The 27,298-nt window shown below is 38.9% G+C and overlaps 1 protein-coding gene across 1 annotated transcript in view; it reads right to left on the minus strand.

Moving 5' to 3' along the window:
- TUSC3 (tumor suppressor candidate 3) overlaps positions 1 to 27,298 on the minus strand; it is a 163,488-nt gene that overhangs the window by 85,077 nt on the left and 51,113 nt on the right. Inside the window, exons 2-3 of the mRNA XM_083367761.1 lie at positions 25,273 to 25,442; positions 2,018 to 2,135 (exon numbers count right to left, since the gene is read on the minus strand). Of these exons, the coding sequence (XP_083223887.1) occupies positions 2,018 to 2,135; positions 25,273 to 25,442 (288 nt within the window). The remainder of the gene's footprint in view (positions 1 to 2,017; positions 2,136 to 25,272; positions 25,443 to 27,298) is intronic.

The raw sequence follows: 27,298 nt of genomic DNA on the forward strand, positions 1-27,298 counted from the left end.
ATGTTTGCTACACAACTGAATTATGCTACATAAATATATTATTTAAATACTGCAAATTCAAATTATCTATTATAATCAAGTGAGATACTAAATAATTGGATTTATTTCTAGAACAACATATTCTGTTCCTTTGTTGAATATCTGTTGACAGCTCAATGTGTTATAAAATAGCAATATGAGATACTATGAAACACTTTTTTGTCAAATATATCTGACATAATGATGTGTGGATTTACTGACTGAAACAAGAAACTGTTTTATGAATCTAAGACAATTGAAAGTTTTCTTATTTTTAAATTTCTTCAAATAAGTACTTGCACAAACTCAATTATGCTAAGCTGTGGGGAAGTAATTGCTGGGGGTGCATCTTTCTCCTATACAGGATGAAATAGATCACCTATTTCCTGCATAGCTCCTTTTCCCGTAAGATGCACTTTTCTTTAGCAGCAGCATAACGACATCACAAATTTCATAAAACTAAATCTATCTCCTAGGGGTCTTCTTTATTTTTTAGGTTGTACTGGAATAAAACAATGATCAAATACTTCTGATCATTCATATCATAGTTTATAGATGGCTGGGAAATAACTTAATGGTAGACTACATGATACGTTCCCGTCTTTTCTTTTTGCCTCTTCATCTTATGCAAGAAAGATACCATGAGTAACATTTGAGGGCACCTATAAAAAGTCTGAAGGGACGCGGTGGCTCAGTGGGTTAGGACGCTGAGCTTGTCGATCGGAAGGTTGGCAGTTTGGCGGGTCGAATCCCGAGTGCCGCGTAGCAGAGTGAGCGCCTGTTACTCGTCCCAGCTTCTGCCAACCTAGCAGTTCAAAAGCATGTAAAAATGCAAGTAGAAAAATAGGGACCACTACGGTGGGAAGGTAACAGCATTCCGTGCGCCTTTGGCGTCTAGTCATGCCGGCCACATGACCACAGAGACGTCCTCGGACAAGGGCTGGCTCTTCGGCTTTGAAACGGAGATGAGCACCGCCCCCTAGAGTCGGAACGACTAGCATGCATGTGTGTGCGGGGGAACCTTTACCTTTACCTTATAAAAAGTCTGGCTAAGATTCATTGGGTAGGAAAGAACAGCAGGGAGGGCAGGATTTTAAGAGCTACATACATTTCTCTTTAATATTCCCATTCCAGAAATTCCCCCACCTCCAAAAGGGCAAGGGAATAATTGCTGGCCCATCCATTCTGGGAACCTTAAAATGCAGCTTCTGCATTCATATGAAGTCCCCTCTTTTTTCTTTTTCTTTTTTGGCATCTTGCCTTTGGGGAAAAAAGATTCCATATTATGTATGAGTTGGTGGACAAATATGAATGTTCAATTCAAATTAAATTCAACCTTGGACAGAGAAGGGGAAAACTAGTCAAAGATTCACAAAGACTTGCTCTGGGGAATATAAGGCCTGGATTAGATAAATGTTGGAGCTGGATCAGAAAGGATCAAGTACATTAGCATTTTTATAAGCAGGGGAAACAAATGATATGCGATGCTTTTCTCTGATACTAATTAATGTTTTATAGTGGGGGTTGCGCCCCAATAATATAAATAAGCAAAATATTTTTCAAGTGTTAGAAAATAAGGGGAATTAATAAATTCTCATTCAAGATGAGTTTGGATTCTAATGACGCTATAAATACATTCATGCAGTTTTCTTGGCAAATGTATAGAAGTAGTTTGCAACTGTTTACTTTTAGGGTCTTATTGTTGCCTATAGGCCTGATATTCCTGAGATATCTTCCATCCAGCTACAACAAAACTGTGGCCTAATGCAATTTAGCTTTCAAACACAAGTTACCAGGTAGGTATCAATACTACACTACCATACATAGAACAAGAAACACAAAGTGTTCTCAAAGAACTGCTAAGCTTGTAAGCCGCCCTGAGTCTTCGGAGAAGGGCGGCATATAAATGTAATAAAAATAAAATAAATAAAAATAAAAATAAAAAAGAAAGGATTTCCTTTAAATGTAGTTTAGCAATCTCTAAGGCACACACCCTCACCTGCTGGAAAACATCTGCACCTTCATCATAATCAACTAGAGTGAAGAAAAGCTTGTTTGAGAATGCTGAAGAGTAGCGCCATGAGTTAGCCAATACTTGATATTCTTCATTAGCTTGCCTGAAAGTAAAACATAAACATAACATGTTCAACTTCTTAGCAAGTATACCAGCTTGAACTGTTTCTCTGCAAAAATGTTATTGATATACAGTAATTTCCTGCAAAATCCTGCTAAACTGTGTTAGCCAAACCAAAAGATGAAAGAATAAATAAGAAACAATAATTAGTTGTTTACCCGCTATAAATATACAAAGATTGAAAACAAAGAAATAATGAAAGCAAAGATACTTTTTGTTTCTAAAGTTCCAATAGTAATAGGTGCCCTGGATGCAATCCCAAAACATCTGGAACACCACTTGAACAACATCAGCATTGACAAAATCACCAATGGTCAATTGAAAAAGGCAGCTTACTTGGAACTACTTATAACTTACAATGATGGTTCATCTAACCCAGGGGTCATCAAACGTGGCCCTTTTATGACTCATGGACTTCAACTCCCAGAATTCCTAAGCCAGACACGGCTGAGAGCCAAGTTTGAAGACCCCTGATCTAACCCCATCAAACCACATATTGCTATCCTAGGTTCTTGGGAAGGACTCAGCAGGTGGACAAAGGTGATAAATCCAGGCCAATTATCTGATTGATTGTGCAACTAGCCACAATAATAAGAATTGAGAACATTACAATGTAGAAAAATCTTAAAATCAAAGTTGAAAGATTATGGCATAAACTGGCATTGGTAGTCCCAGTGGTTATCAGCAAAACTTTTAGAAAATTTGTATATTGACAAAATTTCCATCAGTCAATTACAAAAGACAACATTGCCTGGACCTGCATATATAATATGGTAATGCATTATGATATCCTAGGTTCTTGGGAAGAGTTCAATGAATATGAAAGCCAACTCCAGCTGCTAACAGTTGTGATTTCATATTTTTACGCATATAATAGTAATAATAGAAGCAAAAATACAGTTTATAATATAAAATATACACATATGGATGAAATTGTTGAAATACAAAGGAGGAAAAGCAGTAATTGTGTGTATACGTGGAAATAATCCTATGCAAAATTATGTTGTCCATTTTCCCTTATATCTCTTTTCTTTCCCCTTTTGCAAATATGTCAATGATAGTGAGAGGGAATGAAAAAAAAGGGAAAGAAGTGGGTCACTCATAATTCAATGACTCAAAGTCTTTGATTAACATGGACTATCCATTTATCAGTATTAGCAGTTTCCTCCTGTAAAATATGATTTTATCTTAGATTGTCCTTTAAAGTTGTAATCCTATATTGTGCAAGGAGTGTGTGTTACAGGTTCTATCACTTAAGAAGCTCCCTTTAATGTGTTCTAGGCAGAGGTATTTTCTGCTATGCTTCCTGCATTATGAAATCTTCTTTCCCTGTCCAAAGAGACATTGAGAGCTGTATTTCTCATATTGTTCTTAACTGTATGCATGCCCATAAGTTGAAAACAGGTACCCTATAAGACTACTTTTTAACCCATGAAAATCTTCTCAAAAGTCAGGGGTCGTCTTATAAGCCGGGTGCTGAAACTTTAGGGACAGGGCTGGCTGGAAAACCTGGAGCGGATCTTCCATTTAGTCTGCGCAGGGAAAGCGGGACCAATTGGAGTAGAAGCTGCAGTCTGTGATTTTTTACAGGCTGGGGTCTGGGCTTCTTTCCTTCTAAAGTTGAAGAGCAGCTGTAGGCAGGTTGGGAATGCAAGAGCAATTTGAAAGGCAGGTGGGGAATGCATAGCCAGAACAGCAGCTTAGCTCTAAGGACACATTTGACTCAGGAACTGGGTGGGCTGGCTGGAAAACCTGGAGTGGATCTCCCATTTGGTCTTTTTTTTAAATCCCATTTATATCCCACCCTTCTCCGAAGACTCAGGGCGGCTTACAATTTAAAGCACAAATCAATGTGCTTAGCAATAGCCTTCATTCTATGTATATGCCTGCCTATTAGAGCTTTCACCCCCCCCCCACAAGCAGCATTATTACAAAGTCAGCTTATTGCTCCCAACAATCTGAATCCTCAGTTTACCTACCTCGGAAGGATGGAAGGCTGACTCAACCTTGAGCCTGGTGGGATGAGAACCTGCACTAATTGCAGGCAGCTGGGGTTACTTAAGGCTCTGCGCAGGGAAAGCTTTAGAGTGAATTAGGAAAAGTGAAAAAGTGAATTAGGAAAATAGGAAAAGGGTTGCTGGAATTGGGTATGTGTAGTTTAATGAAGAGAAGGGTGAGGGGTGACATGATAGCAGTGATCCAATATCTCAGGGGCTGCCACAAAGAAGAGGGAGCCAAGCTATTCTCCAAAGCACCTGAAAGCACGACAAGAAGCAACAGATAGAAACTAGTCAAGGAGAGAAGCAACCTAGAACTAAGGAGAAACTTCCTGACAGTTAGAACAATTAACCAGTGGAACAACCTGCCTCCAGAAGTGGTGAATGCTCCAACACTGGAAGTTTTTAAGAAGAGACTGGACAGCCATTTGTCTGAAATGGTATAGGGTTTCCTGCCTTAGCAGGGGGTTGGACTAGATGACCTCCAAGGTCCCTTCCAACTTCTTCTTCTTCTTCTTCTTCTTCTTCTTCTTCTTCTTCTTCTTCTTCTTCTTCTTCTTCTTCTTCTTCTTCTTCTTCTTCTTCTTCTTCTTCTTATTATTATTATTATTATTATTATTATTATTATTATTATTATTAAGTTTAATCCACTTGCACTGTTTTATGTTTACATGTTTGATGACAAACAGCCTTATGTTTATAAGTGACAGTTTTCCTACTAAGTATGCATGTCATAAGCATTTGAATTAAAATTACCATATTAAAATCAAATCTGATGTTTTTTAATTTTTATTTGGTGTGCGTTGGAAGAGGGGTAGTCTTATACGGTGAGTATAGCCCAAACCCTATAATTTAACAGGAAATGTAGGGGGTCCTCTTATACGCCCAGTCGTCTTATACGACCAGTCGTCTTATACGCCGGAAAATACGGTAGCTCTCAACTTATGACCACAACTAAGACAGGTATTTGTATTGTAAGTTGTTATGGTCATGAATCAAGCCATCACATGACTGGATCCAATTTAACAACCATTTTTGCCATGGCCGTAAGTCACATCACCACAGTTGTAAAATGAGTCATGCAGTTGTAAGTCAAATTATGTAATCACCAATTTGAGTCTAGCTTCCCCAACGGCAGGTTTTTTTTTTCAATTTTTGCTGGAAACCTGCAAAAATAACCTTGAATGAAATTGTATGTTTGGGGGAGGGTGAGAAGGGGAAAAAGACAGTCTACTGCAAAGAAAACCTTCATCCTTATTATTATTTTTTAGAATACTGGTCTAAATTTTAGGTTGTTTTTTTTAATAAAAAACCAAGAACAATTGATCCATGTCAGCTGCTGATGAAATACATGGAAAGGAGAGAACTGGGAAATTTTACTCCATTAACAAAATTATAGTCATTAGTGGCTGTTTTTTTTTAAAGTAACACTTTTTCTAATATTAAATTGTGCTAGGGGATCTATGCATTTTTAATCACGTTTGCTTAAAAGGGAAGCATTATTGGATCCAATTAGCTTTCTATCATCTTTCTTACAATATTGGTGTTTAACAAATGTTCAAATACCATTATCCATGTATTGAGAGGAATGCACACGGAAAACATGGTCATATATGTATATTCATCCAGTTTAAATATTGGCACAACTGCCATTCAAGTAAACCACCACCACCACAACAAAATTAAGTCTCTCAGCCTTTCTTTCCTTTTAGTATACTGAAAGGTATTACCATTTTGCAATACCATTCTATGTAGCCAAGTATACCTGAATAGTATAAAATTGCTTAGTCAGAATATGAAGTCCCCCACTGCACCCTAATTCTTCATGTGTAACTGCATTGGTAAAGAGGACAAAAATCATATGCATGTTGAATCAAGCCTACAAGCTCCTCCTGAAAACTCTTTGTATATGGATGCCTAACTGATACCTCTTCATCTCACTCCTAAAATAATGTAATGCACCATCATTAAGAAACCACTACACTCCTTAATGCTGATTCATTTCCATCATTGTCTGTTTTACTTGTTTGGAATTACAAAGCATTGATGTGCAATTTAAATGTTGTAATCCCTCTTACATACAGGCATAATTTCTACGGTTCCAAAACATTATCGTGAACTCTATCTCTCTAAGAAAAGGACACTAGAAAGTCAGAAAAGAACCTTCTTTTAGGGTTCTAAAGCTCTGAGTTTTGGCTTTTATCATTTCTTTACACACCAAGCCATGTTTTATCTTACAGAGTTAGATACAGAAATAAGATTCAATCAGAGCCTCTAAGAGTGGAGATCATGGGGCATCCAAGACACACTGAGCTCCTACATGAGAAATGGGGTGTTGAGGTAGGTGAACTCTGTGGCATACTTAGATAAACTGACTTTGCAAAATTATCATTCATCTAGGGCAAATATAACACATTGCTCCCAGGAGACGAGAGCTGATTAAGAATCAGCTGCTTCTATAGAGACAGATCACTGCACAAGTTAGCTCAGTACTGAGTCAATTTTTGCTGTACACATCTGAACAACTGGCCCAGAACCTGAATATAGGCACTTCTACAAAAAACATGGATAACTACTTCTGTAGTGGTTTTTGAATAATTTTGATCTGGGCAGCTGAAGGTATACCTGGATCACAGCAAAGATAAACAGTTCCAGAATATAAAACAATAGTATTTCCCTCACTCTTTCCCAAAATGATACTGCTGAAATGATAAACAAACCAAACCAAAATCCAGAGAGAGTATATTTTTGGGCAGAAGGACTTTGAAGATAGTTTTGAAACTTACCCAAGCTAAACCCCAAGGCTATGGCATTATTTAATTCTAAAAACATACATTTTGTACATAGATTCAAAATGTACCAAGCAAGAGTGAAAGGGCACATCCTGGGATCCATCATTTTGCTAGTTAAACAGAGATATTCTTTCCTACAAACCTAAAGAGACATCTGAAATATCTTACCTAAAGAGAAAAAGGTTGCAAAGTTTGCTGGGTTGTGAACATCAGGCCTACTGAGCAGTATGTCAACTCTACAAATGAGCATGGCTGCAGACATTTTCCTTCTCATTCTAGGTTGCCACATAGAATGGAGGGGGGTTGCCAAGGTGCTTCGCTAGTCAAACTAATCTTTTGTCCCATGGGAACCAAGGTCATCAGCTGCTCCCTAGACTAGGGACTGGGCGCTGGATAAAAAGCACACCAAATAATCATGTTGGGGAACATAGTTGCTTGCATATACAAAGGACATTTACCTTTGTATCGGGCAATTGTTAGTTGTGTGTCCAGAGTTGGTTTCACTCTTGACTGTGCCGATATTTTGTAACTAACAAACATGTTCCCTGAAGAATTTGCAAGCCTCTGAGTTCTGCCTTATTCATCTGTGTCTGTCAGAACCATGACATTGTAGAGGATTCACTTTCAGATAAATTTTGCATAAGATGCAACATCTGCCCTTTGGAGCACTCTGCTAGATAAGACCATGATGCTGCTGGATTTCTAGTGTTTTCCTAGGCAAGGGGATTGGGAGGCTATCATGTGTTGATTGACTGGTGTCCCTAAATTGCCATGTTATGCCATTTTGCTTTGGTCATTATTACATTTTCTTATTGTTTTTGTTCTGATATTTTAATTCTCTTAACTGTGCACAGTTGCATTTGTGAGATGGGAGCCCTTACCAATGGATTTAAATAAATAATGAGTAAATCTTATTGAAAATCTCCCACCTAATTTTTTAATTGCTTGTTAAGGTAGAAAATTTAGGATTGCTTCTTGGAAGTTGCACTCAATTGATAAAAAAATTCCTTCTTTCAATTACTTGTGTTTTTCTTAATCTTCTAAATCCAAAACAAAATTCCCAATGATATTATTTATAATCATATAAACTCAAAGGATTTTATTAAAAAATACTACCATGTTTATGGACAAAAAGTCCAATCAAAATGAGATTGTCATTGCATTAATACAACATTGATTATTATATGCTCTTTCTTAATGATTCTTGTCATCTGAACTGAATATTTTCAAAGGTTCGATTTATTTGTGAAAAATGCATTCGTGGTCCTATTTAAATTGCAGAATTCAATTGCTCCAGAGAAACATCTAGCTTTTACCAACTATATTCACAGAAAACTATTTGACTTCAGCTTTTACTCTTCTTTTAATGTTTTGCTGCATCCTAAAAGTGTTAAGTCTGAACATTACTATTCTGCACAACTTAGTCAGAGCAGTAAAGTTGGATGATTGCAAAAACCTAATCAGGTTGATTAGCAGGGAAAAAGAGGTCATTAGGAAATACCAGGGCCAAATGCTAAGACTGGAAAGTTGGGGAAAGAACACATGGAATAACATATGACGACTTTTAGGAAGGTGGTTAAAACCGAAGAGTTTATTTAACTATAAGGTTAAATCATCAGACTACAAAAGGAATTTAATACAGTTTTAATAGGAATATAGATTTGTATGTGTCTGTGTGTACGTGTGCGTGCACATGCAAACCATAAGATGAGTGGCATGCAAGTTTATTAAAATAAATAAAATCTTAAATCTTACCTATCTCATGATAATTATTGACAAAAGCTTATTTAAGGGCTTCTTAAATAATCAGATTCATCAGACGATTATTAATACAGTTCAAATAACTAGACTCATTGGTGAATCAAGGAACTTGGTCACCATCTATAAAGTCTTACAAGGCACAGGGTGTTTTTTTTTTTACTTGAGGAACCCCGTTACCCTTAATATCTGCCTGACCAGCTTGATATGTCAAGGCTGGCACACTCCAGGTTCTTTCGATTAAAAATGCCATTTATCAGGACTCTAGAAAAGGACCATCTCCACAGCAGCACCTATCCTCTGGAATGAGATTTTCCCCCAAAATTCAACTGGACCCCACCCTACTGTTATTTCAAAGAATCTTAAATAATGTATCTGACTTTTCATTCATTTTGAAGATGACAATTGATGCCCTTTTTGTCTTCTCTGTTTCCCTCTGCTTATTTTCTTTGCCATCATTCCTTTGCTTTGTGCTATTTTTGTAGTTTTATTCTAAAATGTTTTAACAATTGTAAATCATCCAGCATATAAATTTAATAAATTGTTATTTATTATTACTATCATCATCAACATCACTGCAGCCCATCCATCTCCCACACATAACTAGCTACATATCTCAAAGGCATAAGATTGGAAAATATCTTTGTTGTTGTTGTTGTTGAAATCCAAGCTTTTTAGATTGTGGCAGTGAAGAAAACTTCTAAAATGGTTAATGCAGTTTCCAGGGCATGCCAAATATTTTCTTGCTGCAAGTTTTGCTTGGGGAGATCTGTCTTCTGTGTACTGCAGCGTAACTATAAAATTTTGGCATAGAATAATAACTGGCATTCAAGAAAGATGAGCGCAGTCACTGCTAAGCAAACAAAATGCCACTTGGGGAAAAAGGTGCATTTCCCCATTAGCTCAGTGCACTGATCTCTTCATGAAAGAAAACCAGCATTTCTTCTACTAATGAATGTTCCAAGAGGGAACATTCATTATTACTGTAGAAGAAACAGAGGGAAAATTTCCCTTTTTTTTTTTTTGCTATTAGTGGGTGAGCCTAGAGTTATTCTTGTCTTTTAAAATCCTATTTAAGGGGCAAAATTGGACAGCAAAGCATCTAGCTGTGGTGCTGAACTGTCATTAATTAATAAATAGTATTATACAGTAGCATCTTCATTAACAACCTGTAGAGGGCAGTCAAACCGCACTGAATGATACATGCCAAGCTTTAACTGCAACGCTTAGTTGTGTTAAACCAGTATAACAGAAAAATTCTGAAATTTGAATACAAAAACAAGACAATAAAATCCATTCTTTCCAACTCAATCACTTGCATTAAACACATTGGGTTACATTACTGCAAGACCACAAAGAGACAAGTAATATATCATATCTATATATTAAAGCTTATTCCATTAATTTAGAGAAAGAGGTGAGGTTTTACTTTGCCTTATAAGGCCTCTGTCATATGTATTTGTATCCTAAGTTGAAACCTAGCAGGTGCTCTAAAAATAAACTTTCAGTGGATAAAAAAAGAAAAAAAAGAAAAACTATATCCCTTTCTCTAAAAGTAGAGGCTAATCTCAATCTCATATCTATGGATGTCATCTTTAAGAGTGGAGAGTCAAGGGGAAGAAACAGGTTTTTTTAAAACCAAACAAAACAAAAACACTTGCTTTATATCCTTAATCAGAGCCATTGCAGAAAAGGAAATACAGCAGTGCAAGTTATTCCACTAAGAGCTCCAATAGAGCAGTATTTCTCAACCTTGGCAACTTTAATATTCCTGGATTTCAGTACCTAGAATTACCCAGCCAGTTTACACTATTCAATTTCCACTTTTCTTCACTATCCCCTCCCCTCAACATCCTGCAGGTCCTAATGACTTTTTCTAGCAGGTCCTAATGACTTTTTCTAGCTCTGTAAAGCTTGAAGCGTCCATCAAGGTGGAGTAAAAATCATTACTGAAGATGATAAAACTGCTCATATGTACGTGTAGAGAGAAAAAAAAATGTTGCCCCCATATTTTTTTATTCCATTTAATACACTTAACGTTCTTTTCAAAACAGGGGTAGCTAAAATAGCCTCAGCCTAACAAAAGTGCAAAATAATCTGGCAACACTCTTCCTGTAAAAGGACTTTTCTCCTAGGTGAGCTTACTGTGCTTAAATGTTTTGAATGTCTGTTGAAAATATACTTTCGACAGAGCAGCAGCAAGTTTACTAAACTGTTGGGGAGACGTTTCCAGTGCATCACTGTCTACACCTCCTGTTCAAGTACAAGAGAAGAAATGGGCTCAAAGGAAACCTGTTCTTCTAGCATATTAAGGATATTAACCCAAAATGGAAGAGAAAGACAGACCAAAAGAAGTCTTAAAGTCACCTTCCAAATAATATTTTGTGTAATGCTCAGTGCCTTAATAGACACATGAAAATATAACAATGGAATTTTGCACTCATTCCTAGTAAACCTTTCCCTAAACTGAAGCCTCCAAGATGGATTACAATTTCCACCTAGCATAGCCACTTAGATTTTGAGAATTGCAATTTCAACATAACTTGGAGAAGGTCAGATTCATTAGAACCTAACTTTGATCAATGGATAAATCAAATTATCAAAAATAGCAAAAATTACTACAGTGGCAGGAGGGGCAATAGGATGAACTGATTCCCTAAATCTTATGTACATACACCTCCAGAGACAGCATGTTTATTAAGCCTATGAACAAACATGAGCATATGAAGGAATACAGATAGCCAAGCTATACAGTATATGTAGATGTCCATCCCTAACCAATTTATTCCATTCTAAGAGAAAAAAGGCCATGCAGTTTCTTTTAAGAAAATAGATATAGAATTCTTTATTGTCAACTGGTGATTGGACACACAAGGAATTTGTCTCCAATGCATAAGCTTTCACTGTACATAAGCAACAAGTGATAAATCATGATTATAATCATAAAATACATTCATCATAAATCATAAGGTACAACACTCAGTGATGATCATAGGATACTAAATAAGCAATTGAAATAAGTCATACTAGGATACTGCATACAAAAATTAACATAAATCATAAGATACAAACAACAAAGTTATAGTCATAAGAAGATAAGGAATAAGGTAATAGGAAGGATGAGAAGGATAATAGTAATATAGCCCTACTCGGTAGTTTGAGAGTATTGTGGTAATTAGTTGTTTAGCCGAGTGATGACATGGGGGAAAAACTGTCCTTGTGTCTAGTTGTTTTGGCGTGCAATGCCCTATAATGTCATCTTAGAGAAGGACGTTGAAACAGTTTATGTCCAGTATGCGAGAAGTTTGCAGATATTTTCACAGCCCTCTTTCAGCTCGTGCAGTATACAGGTCCTCAAAGGAAGGAAGGAAGGAAGGCTGGTAGCAATTGTTCTTTCTGCAGCTCTGACTATCGGTTAAAGTCTGTGTCTGTCTTGTTTGGTTGCAGTGCCAAACTAAACAGTTATAGAGGTGCAAATGACAGACATTATGATATTGATTCCAAAGCAACTGATCTTAAAAATTTATAAAATGCAACAGAACTATTTTTCATACACTCTTCTAGTGGCTTTAGATCATGTGTCGATGGCCCTCATAGAATACTCAGTTATTTGGTTCCCTCTGCAAACAAGTTCTTCACCCACTTGTTTCTGTGCTAAGGGACACACTTATAAGGACACTTGGAGATGAATGAAATCAGAGACTAATGAAAGCATCAAGCAGATGGGAGCAGTCTGATGGCTTGATTTTTTGCAGTTACTCTTAGATGCTCTAAACTGGAAAAATGGGATATTAATATCTCTCCTGTAAAGGTGTTTTAACTGTAGAAAGCAGTAATTTTTTTTTACATTTTATTTCATTACATTTTTAGATATTTAACCAATACTATATTTCCTTTGGGCAATGGCTACACTGTAACTAAGCAAGAATCAATATTAACACAATCTTTATTACAGATTATAAATGTAACATCAAGTCTATTAGATAATGATCCACAAACTTTTAACAATTGTTCATTCTCTGCTCAAGAGAAACATCCACATATAAATCTTAATATAAATGAACACTGAGAAGCCCCTTTCCAGTGTAAAGACAGTTCTACCCTGCCACTTTCATATCCCAAACTCACAGAAACAGATTGAAAAGGATCCACAATCAGTTTACAAATGAAACTTAGGAAAATTAACCACAATAAACATCTTGTACTCAAGCCACTGTAGATTCAACAGTGATAGCAATTGCATCACGTCTAGTCAATATAAAAGGGCAAGATAAAACAGAACAGTAGTCAAGCACTTGGAACATGTTATCTGGGATAGGAAGGAAGAGCTGCAAAGCTGTTAAGTACACAACTCACTTATAGGGCCTGAAAGTTAACAGCCAGGAGCAAGGGTAAAATAAGATCTACCCCAAAAGAGAAATGGACCCACAGTATCTGTTTGTATGAATGTATACCTATACAAACATGAGGCTCAGATTGATTTCTACTGCAATGCAGCTACACCAGAAATGAATAAATTCAGCTCTCCAATATTGTAAACATCATGGGAAAACAGAAGCCAAAGTGCTGCAGAATTTTTGCACTGAATTCCCCTAAGGTAGTACTGAGGATATAACTGAACAGCTGATCTATGTATATTCAGCACAGTTGTCTGATGATGGGAGGCTTTTCAGACATGCAACTACTTCCACATTTATTTGGTAATATTTATTTATTAGATTTATAGCCTACTTTCTTTCAGGAGCTCAAGACAGAGTACCACCGAGTCCATTTTTCCCTTTCCCCTCAATCATGACCCTCTAGGGTATTTTTTGGCTAAGAGAGAGAATAATTGCTTAAACCTGGTTCTCTTATGCCAATCCAACACCTTCAGTACCAAATCACACTGCTTAAGGCAGGGGTTTTCAAACTTGGCCCTTTTATGACTTGTGGACTTCAACTCCCAGAATTCCTCAGCCAGCCAGCCAGCCTAAGGAAATCATTGCTGCATTGCAGTTCACAGGAAAGCTTTTCACATATGCACACCTTGCTACTGCAGATAGGCATGTTATACAGTACTTCACAACCTACAACCATTTGTTTAGTGACCTTTCAAAGTTACAGTCATTGAAAATGTGACTTTTTCACACATATGATCATTGCAACATCCCCATGATCACATGATCAAAATTAGGGTGCTTGGAAACTGGCATGTATTTATGATGGCTGCCATGTCTCTGGCTCATGTTTAGTGACCTTTCAAAATTACACAGTCATTGAAAATGTGACTTTTTCACACATACTGTATGATCATTGCAACATCCCCATGATCACATGATCAAAATTAGGGTGCTTGGAAACTGGCATATATTTATGATGGCTGCCATGTCTCTGGCTCATGTGATTACCTCCTGCAACCAATGGGGAAGCCTGATTCACTTAACAAGTACAGTGATACACTTAACAACTGTTGCAAGGAAGGTTGTAAAATGGGACAAAATTTACTTAGCAACTATCTTGCTTAGCAAAGGAAATTTTGGAATCAATTGTAGTTGTAAGTCAAAGACTACCTATACTCATAGACAAATGGCTACTAGTAACATTACCAACATGGCCTGAAAAATAGAGAGGCTGCTCAACATTGCTTGCATGTTGTAATCTGCATCTTGCATAAATGCATTGTCTGAAGGGTCTCATATTCTGCTTGGTAGATCTGAGTGGTCCCAAAGACCTCCAAAGTAGTGCCAATATCCTTACACATTATACTGTGCAATGTCATCAAGTCTTACTGAGGCCTGCAACAATCTTGGCTTGCAGAAAGGAAATTATCTATGCATGTATACTAAAAGCTCATTACTTATCATCCACATTAACTTTTACAAGCAATTGCCTAAATCAGTAGCTGTATGTGGTAAATCTGATGTTGGCCTATGTTCAGGGGATCATAAACATGTTTAAGAGCTTATCCCTAAGATGTTGCATCTTTGCTAAAGTAATGAGAAATAAACAGCTCCACAGGAAATTTGCAGTGAACACAAAGTGGAATGCCTTCTCTACGTTTTACCCAGTTCAGGAGAAGACATAGGGAAATTCCAGACCTTATGCTGAATCTATGATCTCAAGATATTGCAGAACTGTAATACCCAACATGGATAATGGTAGGAATGGGAATTGTAGGTCAGTAGCATTAGAAGGGCAAGAGGATTCCTTCCTTCACATAGATTAAAACCAGTAAAATACAAGCCTCAAAAGGCCTGATCCCATAAATCCTGAGGGGAAAAAATACACCACATGCGAAGGGACAGCTACTAGAAAGTGTGGTTTGTTTCTTCCTAATAAATAAAATATTTCCCTTCTTACCGGCAGTTATTCCAAGACTGGACAGACATTGGGCAGCAAATTTTGGTTTATTTACCTGTGAGATTAAGAATGATTATATTCTCTTCAATGTTCACCACCAACAGGGAAGATCAACTTGGGTATAAAGATCTGGATATCAATGTCTTTTAGTAATGACCTTGAATCTTGCTCCTCTATTTTTTTTCTCCACTTATTGTGTATTGTCTCCCTTAGTTTGTAAACTCTAATCGTAAGCCCTTGCCTTTTACGATTATTGATGTGAACTTTTATAAGAAATAATTATTTCCCTGAAAAGCAATATAAACTGAAATAAAAGAAAAAAGAGGAAAGATTAGAGGAAAATGAAAAGGCAGGAAGCATGCCATGAACTGCTGGGAGAGTTGACATTAGACTCTATTACAGTTAAACTAGTAATATACTTTCAGATATCTCACAGTGACAGTTTCTAATTTTACTCATTTCCTTGATACAGATACAATCCAACTTTCGCTAGTTGTAGCTACAGCTTGAATAGCAGCTTTTTGATGGAGGAGATTGCTTTTCCACTACATTTGCTGAACAAAATTGATAGTTTCACTTAGCTATCTTCCAAAATAGGAGAGGAAAATCCTTACTTTCCAGGGGCTAATCATCATTAGCTTTCAAATGATCAAGTGAGTCTTATGAGGCAGACCTAAGTGATGCACTGACTTATTTCATTAGTGATCAGTGGGATTACCTTAGGTGATCAAAAGATCACCCTCCTTACTTTTATCCCAATAACCTGGATAATGGAGGGTAGTGGTGATAACCATGTTTAATTGATACCCCAGGCTCTCAAGGTCAGCTATAGCTCAAATCCACATTTTAAAAAACCCAATATGAAGAAATGAGAATCATAGAACCTGACTAATTACAGCAATTAAGCAAGGCTATTTACTTTGCATAATTTATTTTTCTCATGCTGGTCCCTGGAGAAGCAAAGATTATTAGCAAGCATTGGTGCCTTGGCCTTGTATTCACTATCATTCTGTTTTCAGAGATTGGCAACACACAATATTTGGCTTCCAAACCATAAGGTTTGCAAATTCTTAAAGAAAAAAAAAAGCACTCGAGAGAAGGTTCTCAATTCATTGGATTCTGCAGTTTATACATAATGGCATGATTATAGAAGATAGAAAGAAAATAGTCAAAACCAACGTTCCCTCTGATTTCTCTGCATCATTCTCCTTTCCTAAAACAAACATATACTGTGTCAGAATCCATTTATATCATATTCATAAATGGAATGTTTCAAACATTATCCCATGGATTCTGTCATCTCCCGAAGAGAAGAGGATAGATGTGTATTGAACCGGCAATAGGCATTTCAAAGGAAAGGAGAAGCCTTTTGAACTGGGGAAACAAAAGGGGGGGGTTAGCATCTGGGTTTTGTCAGCAATAAACAAAAGGGTCCTAACTTCCTCTTTCCCACGAGATGGATGATACGAGAGGAAGGATGGGGGGGGACTGACCAAATGGGGATTAAGGGGGGTTAAACCGGGAACTCTTTATAAGGGTTTACATCGTGGAAATATTAAGCCCTGTCTCATTTCCTACAACCGAGCACGTCATAGTAAAGATTTCTTTTGGACTAAAATCCTGACTCCAAGAGTTTTTGTCTTCCTAAGACGTGGTTTGGGGTGGGTCCTGACATTAGACAGGGCTTGCAACGAAAGTCAACCTGGGAAGAAGAACCTTACCGGGGGACTTTGCAAATAAATATGATGTCTGACGATGAAGCAAGAAGGGAAGAAAGCCCCACGGAGAAGGAGCCTTCCCCCCAGCCGAACTCCCAGAAACATTGGGAAACTGAGGCATCATATTCCTCCTGGGAAGAAACGGGGGAGCAGCACGAACAAAAACCCCGGTGGTCGATGGGCGTTGGAAGGAAAAGTGAGTGGAAAAAGGCTTCGAGAGAAGTGACCCTGAGACGGAGCGACCACCAACCGGAATGGAAACAAGAGATGGAGAACTCCCTGCACGCCAGTGAGGAAGAGCGGATTCTGGAAAAAGCTATTGACTTGATGAAAACAACCCTGAGCTCACTAAGGGAGGAGAGAGCTGGAAACCACAACACCTGGGGTCGCAACTGGAGGGGTAACGGAAGGGACCCAACACCTGAAACCCCAGGGCTGTCCAATGGAACAGGAGCCGCTGACTCAGCGGTACCCACCCCCCCAGACCCACAGATGGGGATCGAGATGAGGAGCGATACACTCCGCGGCGCAGACAACGATCCAGCCAAAGATTCCCACCCCTGGAAGCAAAATTCAAGGGGGAGCCATCACGACTGGGATTTTTCCTAACCCAAGTCCTCAGCTACATGGAAGAGTACGGACGGGACATCCCCAGTGACAAAACACGCATCCGAATTGTGCAATCTGCCCTGGACGGGACGGCCGCAGACTGGGTGGTGAACCTGCATGACTCCAACGCCCCAGAACTCAACGACTTCAACCGATTCATGTCATCCTTGAGGCGACGATTTGAGGACCCTTTGGCTGACCGGAAGGCCCGGGAGAGAATCAAGACGGTGAGGCAGGGCAGGAGAACAGTGGCCGAATATACCCAAGAATTCCGAGCCATCGCCAGCAAGCTGAACTGGCCAGAAGACATCCTCCTCAGCCATTTCAAAGACGGTCTAAACTACGACCTGTATGACGCTTGCCTGCCTCGGGGAGACCCCTACCATCTCGATGACTGGTATGTCCTGGCAGAGGAAGTGGAAATAGACCTATTGAAAAGACAACGCAGAGGAAAACCATGGGGCCGCCCGCCACTCGAGCAAACACGTGAGGGGGAAAACCCACCGGCCACGGCTAAAAAATCAAAGGGATGTTTCAATTGCGGGAGAGAGGGCCACCGTGCTGCAGAATGTCGTTCGAAAGCCCCTCCACGCAAAACAGAGGCACCATCTTCCAAAAAGCTGGGGAAGTCTCAAGGCAACCCAAAAGAATCTTCCATGAAGGGGACAGAGGCTGTAGAGTCCACAATTTCTGCCAAAACCTGGGATTGGACTCCGGCCTACACTGCAGGGGCGGTGGACACCTCGGAAGACAGCTCAGAGGGAGAACCTTTGGTAAGTGGACCTCTTCCACCCATACTTAAGACAGTAACTATATTAGCTTCCTCTGCACCAAAAGCCAATGAAATAAAAGCTTTGATAGACTCTGGCTGCATCCGCTGCCTCATCAGCCCAACACTGGTGGAGGAACTGAGCATCCCAGTGAGGAGGCTAAAACAACCAATCTCCTTCAGTCAATTAGACGGGTCTATAGCAGGGGGGGGACCAGCTACCCTAGCCACTCTACCACTCCACATGTCCCTGGGGTCCCATGAGGAAGACATAACATTTATAGTGGCCCCAGGCATGGCATGCCCAATGATTTTAGGACTGGAATGGCTGAAGAAATGGAACCCCGGGATAAACTGGAGGACTGCAGAACTCAACTTCCCAAAAGGGGAACAGGAAAACGTAAAACCCCCAAACACCCCCCCAACCCAGAGGGAGGAAAAAGCAGCAGTGGGGGAAGAGAAGGGGCTAACAGAGATACCGGAGGAATACAGGGACCTGGCTGAGGTTTTCAGTGAGGAAAGAGCAGATGAGCTCCCCCCCCACCGCCCCACAGACTGCACCATAGAATTCAAACCTGGGGCAAAACTCCCAAAACCCAGGATGTATGCCATGAGCCCAAGGGAAATGGCAGAAATGGAAAGATTCATAAAGAAAAACTTAGAAAGAGGATTTATTGAGCCTGCCAAACCCAAAGTAGCCGCCCCGGTTCTGTTCAGGGAGAAGAAGGATGGTTCCTTTCGTTTGGTTGTAGATTACCGGAACCTAAATACAATTAGTGAATGTAATCTATACCCCCTTCCCCTAATGAAGGATATGCTATCCCACCTATCGAAAGGAAAGATTTTTACCAAACTAGACCTGAGGGAAGCATACTACCGTATTAGGATTAAGGAAGGAGACGAATGGAAAACTGCATTCAACTGCCCAATGGGGTGCTATCAATTCAAAGTACTGCCATTTGGACTGCAAGGGGCCCCCGCAGTCTTTATGCAATTAATTAATGACGTACTGAGAGAGCACCTATATAAGGGGGTCCTGGTTTACCTCGATGACATCCTTATCTTCACAGAAACCAAAGAGGAACATATCAAACTAGTCAGAGCAGTCCTGAAGAAATTGCGAGCTGCCCATTTATATGCTAAATTTCATAAGGAAAGAATCGACTACCTGGGATATCGCATATCCCCAGAGGGCATCGAAATGGACCCAGAGAAGGTCAGGGCAGTACTAGAGTGGGCACCCCCCCGCACACGGAAGCAATTGCAAAGTTTCCTGGGGTTTGCAAATTTCTACCGCCAATTCATCCCTGCATTTGGCCAAATAGCCATGCCCCTCACAAATTTGTTGAAAACGAAGGGGGGGTCACCCGTGAAGCCCAGCCAGCCTCTGAAATGGTCAATGGAATGTCAAGCAGTATTTGAGAGGCTAAAGAGACTCTTTTCTGCGGAACCTGTACTTAAACACCCAGATCCCAACAAACCTTTTGTAATACAGGCAGATGCGAGCGACGTAGCAGTCAGAGCCGTATTACTACAAGAAAATGATGAGGGGGCGTTGCAACCTTGCGCATATACATCCAGGAAACTTACAGAAACTGAACAACGATGGCCAATATGGGAGAAGGAAGCATTCTCATTAAGGTGGTCATTATTAACTTGGCGTCAATTTTTGGAAGGAAATAAAATACCTTTCCAAGTCTGGACTGACCACAAAAATTTAGAAGCACTAAAAACGCCCAGGAAGCTCACTCCTAAGCAAGCCCGCTGGTCCCAACACTTTCACCGATTCAATTTCACTCTCAAACACTTACCGGGGGGAAAGAACTTCCTGGCAGATGCATTATCCCGCATGCCCCAATATAACAGCACAAGAGTTACTGACTTTAAACCACTTGTACCGGAACAACAACTGGCAGCACCAGTCACCACCAGGGCACAAGAAAAAATGAAACCGAAGGTAGATAGCCAAACTGGAATAGAATTCAGGAAATCTTTGGAAAGTGATGAATGGTTCCAGAAAAATAAACATGTGTGCACAATTAAAGATGGACTGCCGTGGGTGGGGGAGAAGCTATATATACCTGCCACACAGAGAATCAATTTCATGCAACTGTGCCATGATACAAAATCAGCAGGACACTTTGGCTTTGTAAAAACCTTACACTTAACTAAAAGGCAATTTTGGTGGCCATCTATGAAAAAGGACATAGAAAGCTATGTGGGTAGCTGTCAAATTTGCGCAATGGCCAAGAGGTTACAAGGGAAATCGCCAGGACTGTTACAACCAGTGGCGAATCCCTCAGCCCCATGGAAAGAAATAGCCATGGATTTTATTGTGGAACTACCAGAAAGCAACGGAAACACCGTTATCTGGACTGTTACTGATGTGTTCTCTAAGCAAGTCCATTTCATACCTTGCCCAAAAATTCCTACTGCAAAAACGTTAGCAAAACTTTTTGTACAACATATTTACAGATTGCATGGAGCACCACTACGCATCATATCTGACAGGGGGGTGCAATTTACCTCAGCATTCTGGAAGGAATTTTTATCTCTGTTAGGAACCACCCAAGGACTGACATCTAGTCATCACCCTCAGGGTAATGGTCAAGCTGAAAGGGCTAACTCTGTACTTGAACAATATTTAAGATGTTATGTACATTTTCAGCAGAACAATTGGACAGACCTGCTGCCTTTCGCAGAAGTGGCATATAACAACGCAATTCACTCCAGCACAGGTTACACTCCTTTTCAAGTAGCCACAGGCCAGAGCTTCAACCCCATACCTGACCTAACCCCAAAAGAACCGGTAATTCCAGAACTAAAGGAATGGATTGCTCAGTTACAATACACCTGGCCTATTGTCAGAAAAGCATTAACAGAGGCTAGATTAGCACACAAGACACAGGCAGACAAGAAAAGATCTGATCCCACACCGTTCAAGGTGGGAGAGATGGTATATCTGTCTACAAAATACCTTAAGTCTCTCCAACCCTGTAAAAAACTAGGACCAAAATACATTGGACCTTTTCCAATTAAAAGAATCATAAACCCAGTAACAGTTGAATTAGAACTACCTAAAAATCTTAGACGAATACACCCAATCTTTCACTGCAGTCTAATAAAGAGAGAACAACAATCTCCCCTACGAACAAAAATTCCACCACCACCACCTCCCATCATGGTGGAAGGAGAACAACATTTCGAGGTGAAGGAAATTCTGGATTCCAGGAGACATCATGGAACAACTCAATATCTAGTGGCTTGGAAACACCTCCCCTCCTCAGAAAATGAATGGGTCAGCAAACACCACGTTAAAGCACCAAAGCTGCTTAAGAGATTTCATACAGAATATCCAAACAAACCGAGTTAACATTTACACATGTTATTTTTTCTTCTCTTTTCTTTTCTCCCCCTACAGATGGACACATCCTTCTTCTAAGGAGAGCGGACTGTCAGAATCCATTTATATCATATTCATAAATGGAATGTTTCAAACATTATCCCATGGATTCTGTCATCTCCCGAAGAGAAGAGGATAGATGTGTATTGAACCGGCAATAGGCATTTCAAAGGAAAGGAGAAGCCTTTTGAACTGGGGAAACAAAAGGGGGGGTTAGCATCTGGGTTTTGTCAGCAATAAACAAAAGGGTCCTAACTTCCTCTTTCCCACGAGATGGATGATACGAGAGGAAGGATGGGGGGGACTGACCAAATGGGGATTAAGGGGGGTTAAACCGGGAACTCTTTATAAGGGTTTACATCGTGGAAATATTAAGCCCTGTCTCATTTCCTACAACCGAGCACGTCATAGTAAAGATTTCTTTTGGACTAAAATCCTGACTCCAAGAGTTTTTGTCTTCCTAAGACGTGGTTTGGGGTGGGTCCTGACATACTGTTATGCTTTTCATTCCAAAAGGTATCTGTGTATTCTCCAGGAGAGATTCTCTAGACAATAGTTTTTTTTTATATACCAGCAATTAATGCTAAAACATGAACATCATTTTAAAAACTGAAAATATTCTTCACACTTTTAATACTTCAAATTCAAAGCATGAATATACAATATAGTGAAACAATGATATTCTACAAAAAGAGGATCACAGATCTTAACTCTCTGAATATATCTAACCACTTCAAAGCAACTCTAACATAAAACATAAGTCATTAAAATGTCTATGTGTTCCTAATTTAATTACTGTAAAACAGTATATAGGCACTACGTTTTTCAGCAAACTTCATACATGACCAGAATTTATCTTCTATATATACATATTAGAATTTCCCAACTTTTAATTGCTTAATTGTTTAAGAAATATTAACTTTCTGTTATTATTTTCAGGTAGAGCAATGCCAACTTCATTAAATTCATATTTTTTCCTGCAGCAAAGCTGAGATCTTAAATCCAAACTATTGTAAATGTTTTGAACTAGAAGCAATGAGTTGTTTCTTTTTTTAGAAGTCCAGCCACATTCTTGTGAAATGATGAGCTTGCAGTCCTAATATTTATTTAGAGATGGATTTAACTTAAATTAATGGGATATATTCACAGCCTATGGCATGTGGAAGATGAATCTTAAACCCTCTTCTTCCCCACCCCTGCAGTAAATGGGATCCTTTTATGAAATGACAATATTTATGCAGTATAAAATCCCATGAACAAAAAGATTTACACTAAGATCAGCATAATGGAATGTGTTGTTAGCTCTTTCATGTAATAATCAGGGTAGTAAGCATTTAAAGCTGCTCTGATCATTCCTGATCTTCAACCTCCTGAGGATAAAGCAGTTTCTTGGCAACAAACAATAAGCCCCTTTACTGTTTGCCAAACCAATTCTGTCATGCCAACCTGTCACTCAAAAAAGGCACTACAGGAGCCTGTTCAGAGATTATTTCCTGGAAAAAGAATACAGAAGGTGAACACAGTGAGGAACTATATGGACATATAAATGCCCAGAAAAGCCCAACAGAGCTCAGCATGTACCAAATCCTGGCAATCATTTCCTGCCCAAGCAAGTCTTAAGGCAGGCCTGGGTACTGCCAAAACTCCAAGTGTATGCTTATATGTACCTTTAGCAATTCCCACAGTGTGCAACAACTCATGAATATGTCTGCTCTCTTCAGCATGCTGCAGAGAACACAGGATACATCGAGTGCTTCTGCAGTTGCACAGACTAAAACCTTTTTTTTTCTCTCCTAACAATGAATTTCACCATTCCAGCCCAGCAACAAGAACACTCAAATCTAATCCAAACTATGAAATTCAGAAACTTAACTAGGTAATTAAAATACACAAATAAATTTGGTGATATATCTTAATCATGTTTCCCTTCCAGGATCACTCTTTCTGATAGAATCATCCCATCTGGGGCACTTATTTCCCTTTGTCTCATAACGTTCAGGAGAGACTCAATGAAGCAGCAGCAGCAACAGCCTCCTTCTCCAGCCAGCCATACTTTGCCGGTAGGCGCCCCAGTTACTCCCTTGTCCTTCCTCTTTCCTCAGATAAGACTGCACCATTTTCCATTCCTTCACGATCCTCCGAAAAGCCCTACTGAAGCCTCTTCCTCCTCCTCTTCCTCAGTTAACCCACAGAACTGCCTGCCACTTTGCTGGAGGGAGGTGGAACAAAGGAAGCCATGGACTACTAGATAAACTGCACCCCCACTCTCCATTCTAGCATGTGTCCAAAGGACCCATCCCTCCAGTAAGGAAGAGGGCTTACCCATGGCACTACTCAGTCAGCCCTACCTTGGCAGCAGGCATCAGCGTCATTCTTTTATTCTTCCCTCACTGGTAATTGCTATTAAGATATTTCAAATTTGGGGCTCAGTTCCTAAGCAGCCAATGGTTGGTCACTTGCCAGGACTTGCCACCAGCTGATTGGGTGCGGAGACCAAAGGAGAGGAGGAAGCAGTGGGCCTACACCCTTGCCAACTTCCCTTGTGTCCTACAACCTACAGGTTTCCAGGAAGTATAATCATTAGATGTGACGGTGTTATCATAGGCACAACTTTGCCAAATTTCAATCCAATGGCAGTCAGGGAGCCATGCATTCTGTAGTTTGTATTATGTTGCCCCAAAAAATATTACTATATGATGCACTATTTCATCCAATTAAAAGTAACAAGGTATCAACAGACGCAAGAATTTCAGTAGTACAGAGATTGAACTGTATAATGGATATTGCTTTTATGAAATTTTTACTGACTGCTGTATTTTTATCTATTCTAGAATTTGTTATGTATTGGTTTAGTGTTATAAATCACTATTAAGTTGTAAGATTTAGTGACATATAAATTAAATAAATAAACTGCATCAAGTTCAGTGCAAAATAGTAAGTTCCCATCTACACAACTGCCAATGAAGGAAATCACTGCTTCTTTTTTAGGTAGCATATTTTCATACAATTTTAAGCATACTCTTCTTCCCCCCCCCCCAACCAGCCACTCTTTCATACATACCATACTCTCTACAACAATGACTGCAAGTCATAGAAAAGAGGTTCCAATATGTTACAAAAATATCTGGAGTAAATAGAAACAGGAACAAAGATCCAAGCAGAAACCTATGAAAGGTCAATTATGCTTTTAAAAATATGCTACCAAAAGTGTTCAAAATTAAAAGCAAAATTGGAAGTTGCTGGATTTGGTAATAATTTACTTTAAAAATAGTAAATAATTCATGTTTCACCCATTTCCTGCAGACATACAGGAGGAAATTCAGCATTATTCGGTCCAGATGCTATATGGATTGTATAAATTCTCACATGGTCCAAACCTGACAGTAGATCAGGCCATTAGCAGAAGGAAGAGCAGATGGAAACTGTACTGCATCTCCTCTAAACAAAGAATCTCTTCTTACTCTTTACATGGAACTGGTAAGATGAAGAGAATCAAGAAATTTTAACACTATTATAACTTTTATAAACATTCATAAAGACTTTTTTAGCTTTTCTACAATAAATTCACTTTATCAGACTTTATTTATTTTTCATGTCTGTATGGCTGCCCATCTGATAAAATAAGTGACTTCTTGGACTGTTTTGTGACACTCTGTCTAACCTGTTAGGGGGAAATGCTAGATGTGCCAATTAAGTAGCTAAGAAACTTTTAATAGAGGAGAGAAGAGGACTTACCTGCAAACTGAGCATTGTCTCTGTGGCTGCAAAGCTGTAAACATCACAATCACTGAATAGTTGCGAGGTGGCGCCTTCACAAACCTTCTGAATTTATCTCCATTCATACGGATGACTGAGCGCCTTGAACTCCATTCAATAAGCTGTTCCACCTTCTCTGCTAAAAGATTCTGAAATCAAGCACAAAGATAAAGGCGTTAAAAAAGTTTTATATGCCAGGATGCTGCCATAAATATATATTGGCAAAATTTGTATACTATACTTCTGGAGTCACAAGCTTAATAAATGCTTCTGCTAGAATAATTTCACACTGCCATTTCCCTGGTTGGTTTAAGGAGACATTATAGTAGTATCAGCTCATGATTTTTTCTGAAATAATGATGTCTGAAAGAACAGAACAGGACTGAGTAACATAAGCAACTGCAGGTGCCTCCTTTCAAAAATAGAATCTAATAAATTACAAAATTACTATATTCCATAGGTTAATTAAAATCCCACATGTATTCAGTAAAATCTCTGAAAATTTTGGCCATTTGAACTTAATTAGAAGGGACATGGAGGTCACTCTGCACCCAGAACTGAAAAAAAGATTATTAAAACCTGGAACAGTATCTTCTATTCATATCAAAGCTTCTTGAAAAGCTATTATTTAACTAGGCATATGTAGTGCCAATTTTGTACTATTGAAATACAAAAGTATAATAGAGTTAAGTGCCATAACAAAGTGCCAGAATTCCTCTTTCTCCCCCAACAGCCAAAGAAATGCATATTTCACTGGTTAGTGGGCTGCCACAACATGTATTAATAGCAGCTGTCAATCCATAATAAAGAAATTATGTAAGATAACAATACAAAGCCTATATATTAGAAGGATATAGATGATGTGAAGATTTGATTCTATAAATCTGACCATTCTGAAATAACTCTTTTGTCCAGTTCACCACCTGGGATCAGACCAGATACTCCACCATTTGCCTGATTCTTCCAGCTTTTTACTCCTTAGCTTCTGGATTTTTTTATTGGCCTCCATGCCACTCACCTGGACAAAACTTAGCATCTGCAACTACGGAGGCAAATCACAAAACCTATTTGCCCCCAATTATATTAAGTACAGTATTTCTGGATGCCACTCTGCAGATCTACAATTATGAATAATGATCTTTCAAAACTGTCTTCCAGCCATCTAATATAATAATAACCTCCCTATTTGATTAAGATGGGCAGCCATATAAATTTGCAAAATGAATGAGTGAATGAAAAAAAAGCGAGTATTCGGAAATTACACATGTTGGTTCTCTCAACAGGGAATGATAAACATGAAGGGGTCCTTGGTGGTCTCTAAGCTTAGTTGTTTTCTTGCAGATATTTCATTACCCAAACCTTCATGGGGCAAAAGCCACTATGGACTTATAGAAAATAATACAACAGTTTCCTGTTACACTTTTTCAGAGTACATAGTGAACACCCATTGGTTGGCCAAAATGGCAGCCTCTGAGTTGCCAACAGATTTATAGATGGTAAATTTAGGATTAAGATGAGAGGATTATCACAGGATTAGAGAGTTGGTGAGTTCCTACCAATATGAAACAGATGATTCGGAATAGCTTGTCATGTTATCAAGGTTGAATGGATAATGCATCCTGTTCTGAATAAAATTTCTGGTATCTCTGTTGACACAGGATACTAAGATTTACATAAATCTCACAAATATAACTGTGGCCTCTGCTTGTCCAGTTATGTTGGATGCTTTTTAAGTTTTAAACATTTGGACATAGACAAGAACCTTGAAGAGATGAGGCTTGATAAAAGCAGTCAAGACGTAAAATCTAACTAAAGGGCTGGTAGTAGAAAACATGAATTCCATCATATAAACAATTTTCAAAAACCTTCAATATTTCATTTTTATAAAAATGTCTGAGCACACTGTGACATCTCAATATCATCCTACGATGACAATGATTATTTGGACGGTGGTGTGTTTCTAATAGTTTGAGAAAGTTTTACTGTATTGAAAGTTCTAACATAG

This window comes from Vipera ursinii, assembly GCF_947247035.1.
Source record: "Vipera ursinii genome assembly, chromosome: 7".
Classification (NCBI taxonomy): Eukaryota; Metazoa; Chordata; class Lepidosauria; order Squamata; family Viperidae; genus Vipera; species Vipera ursinii.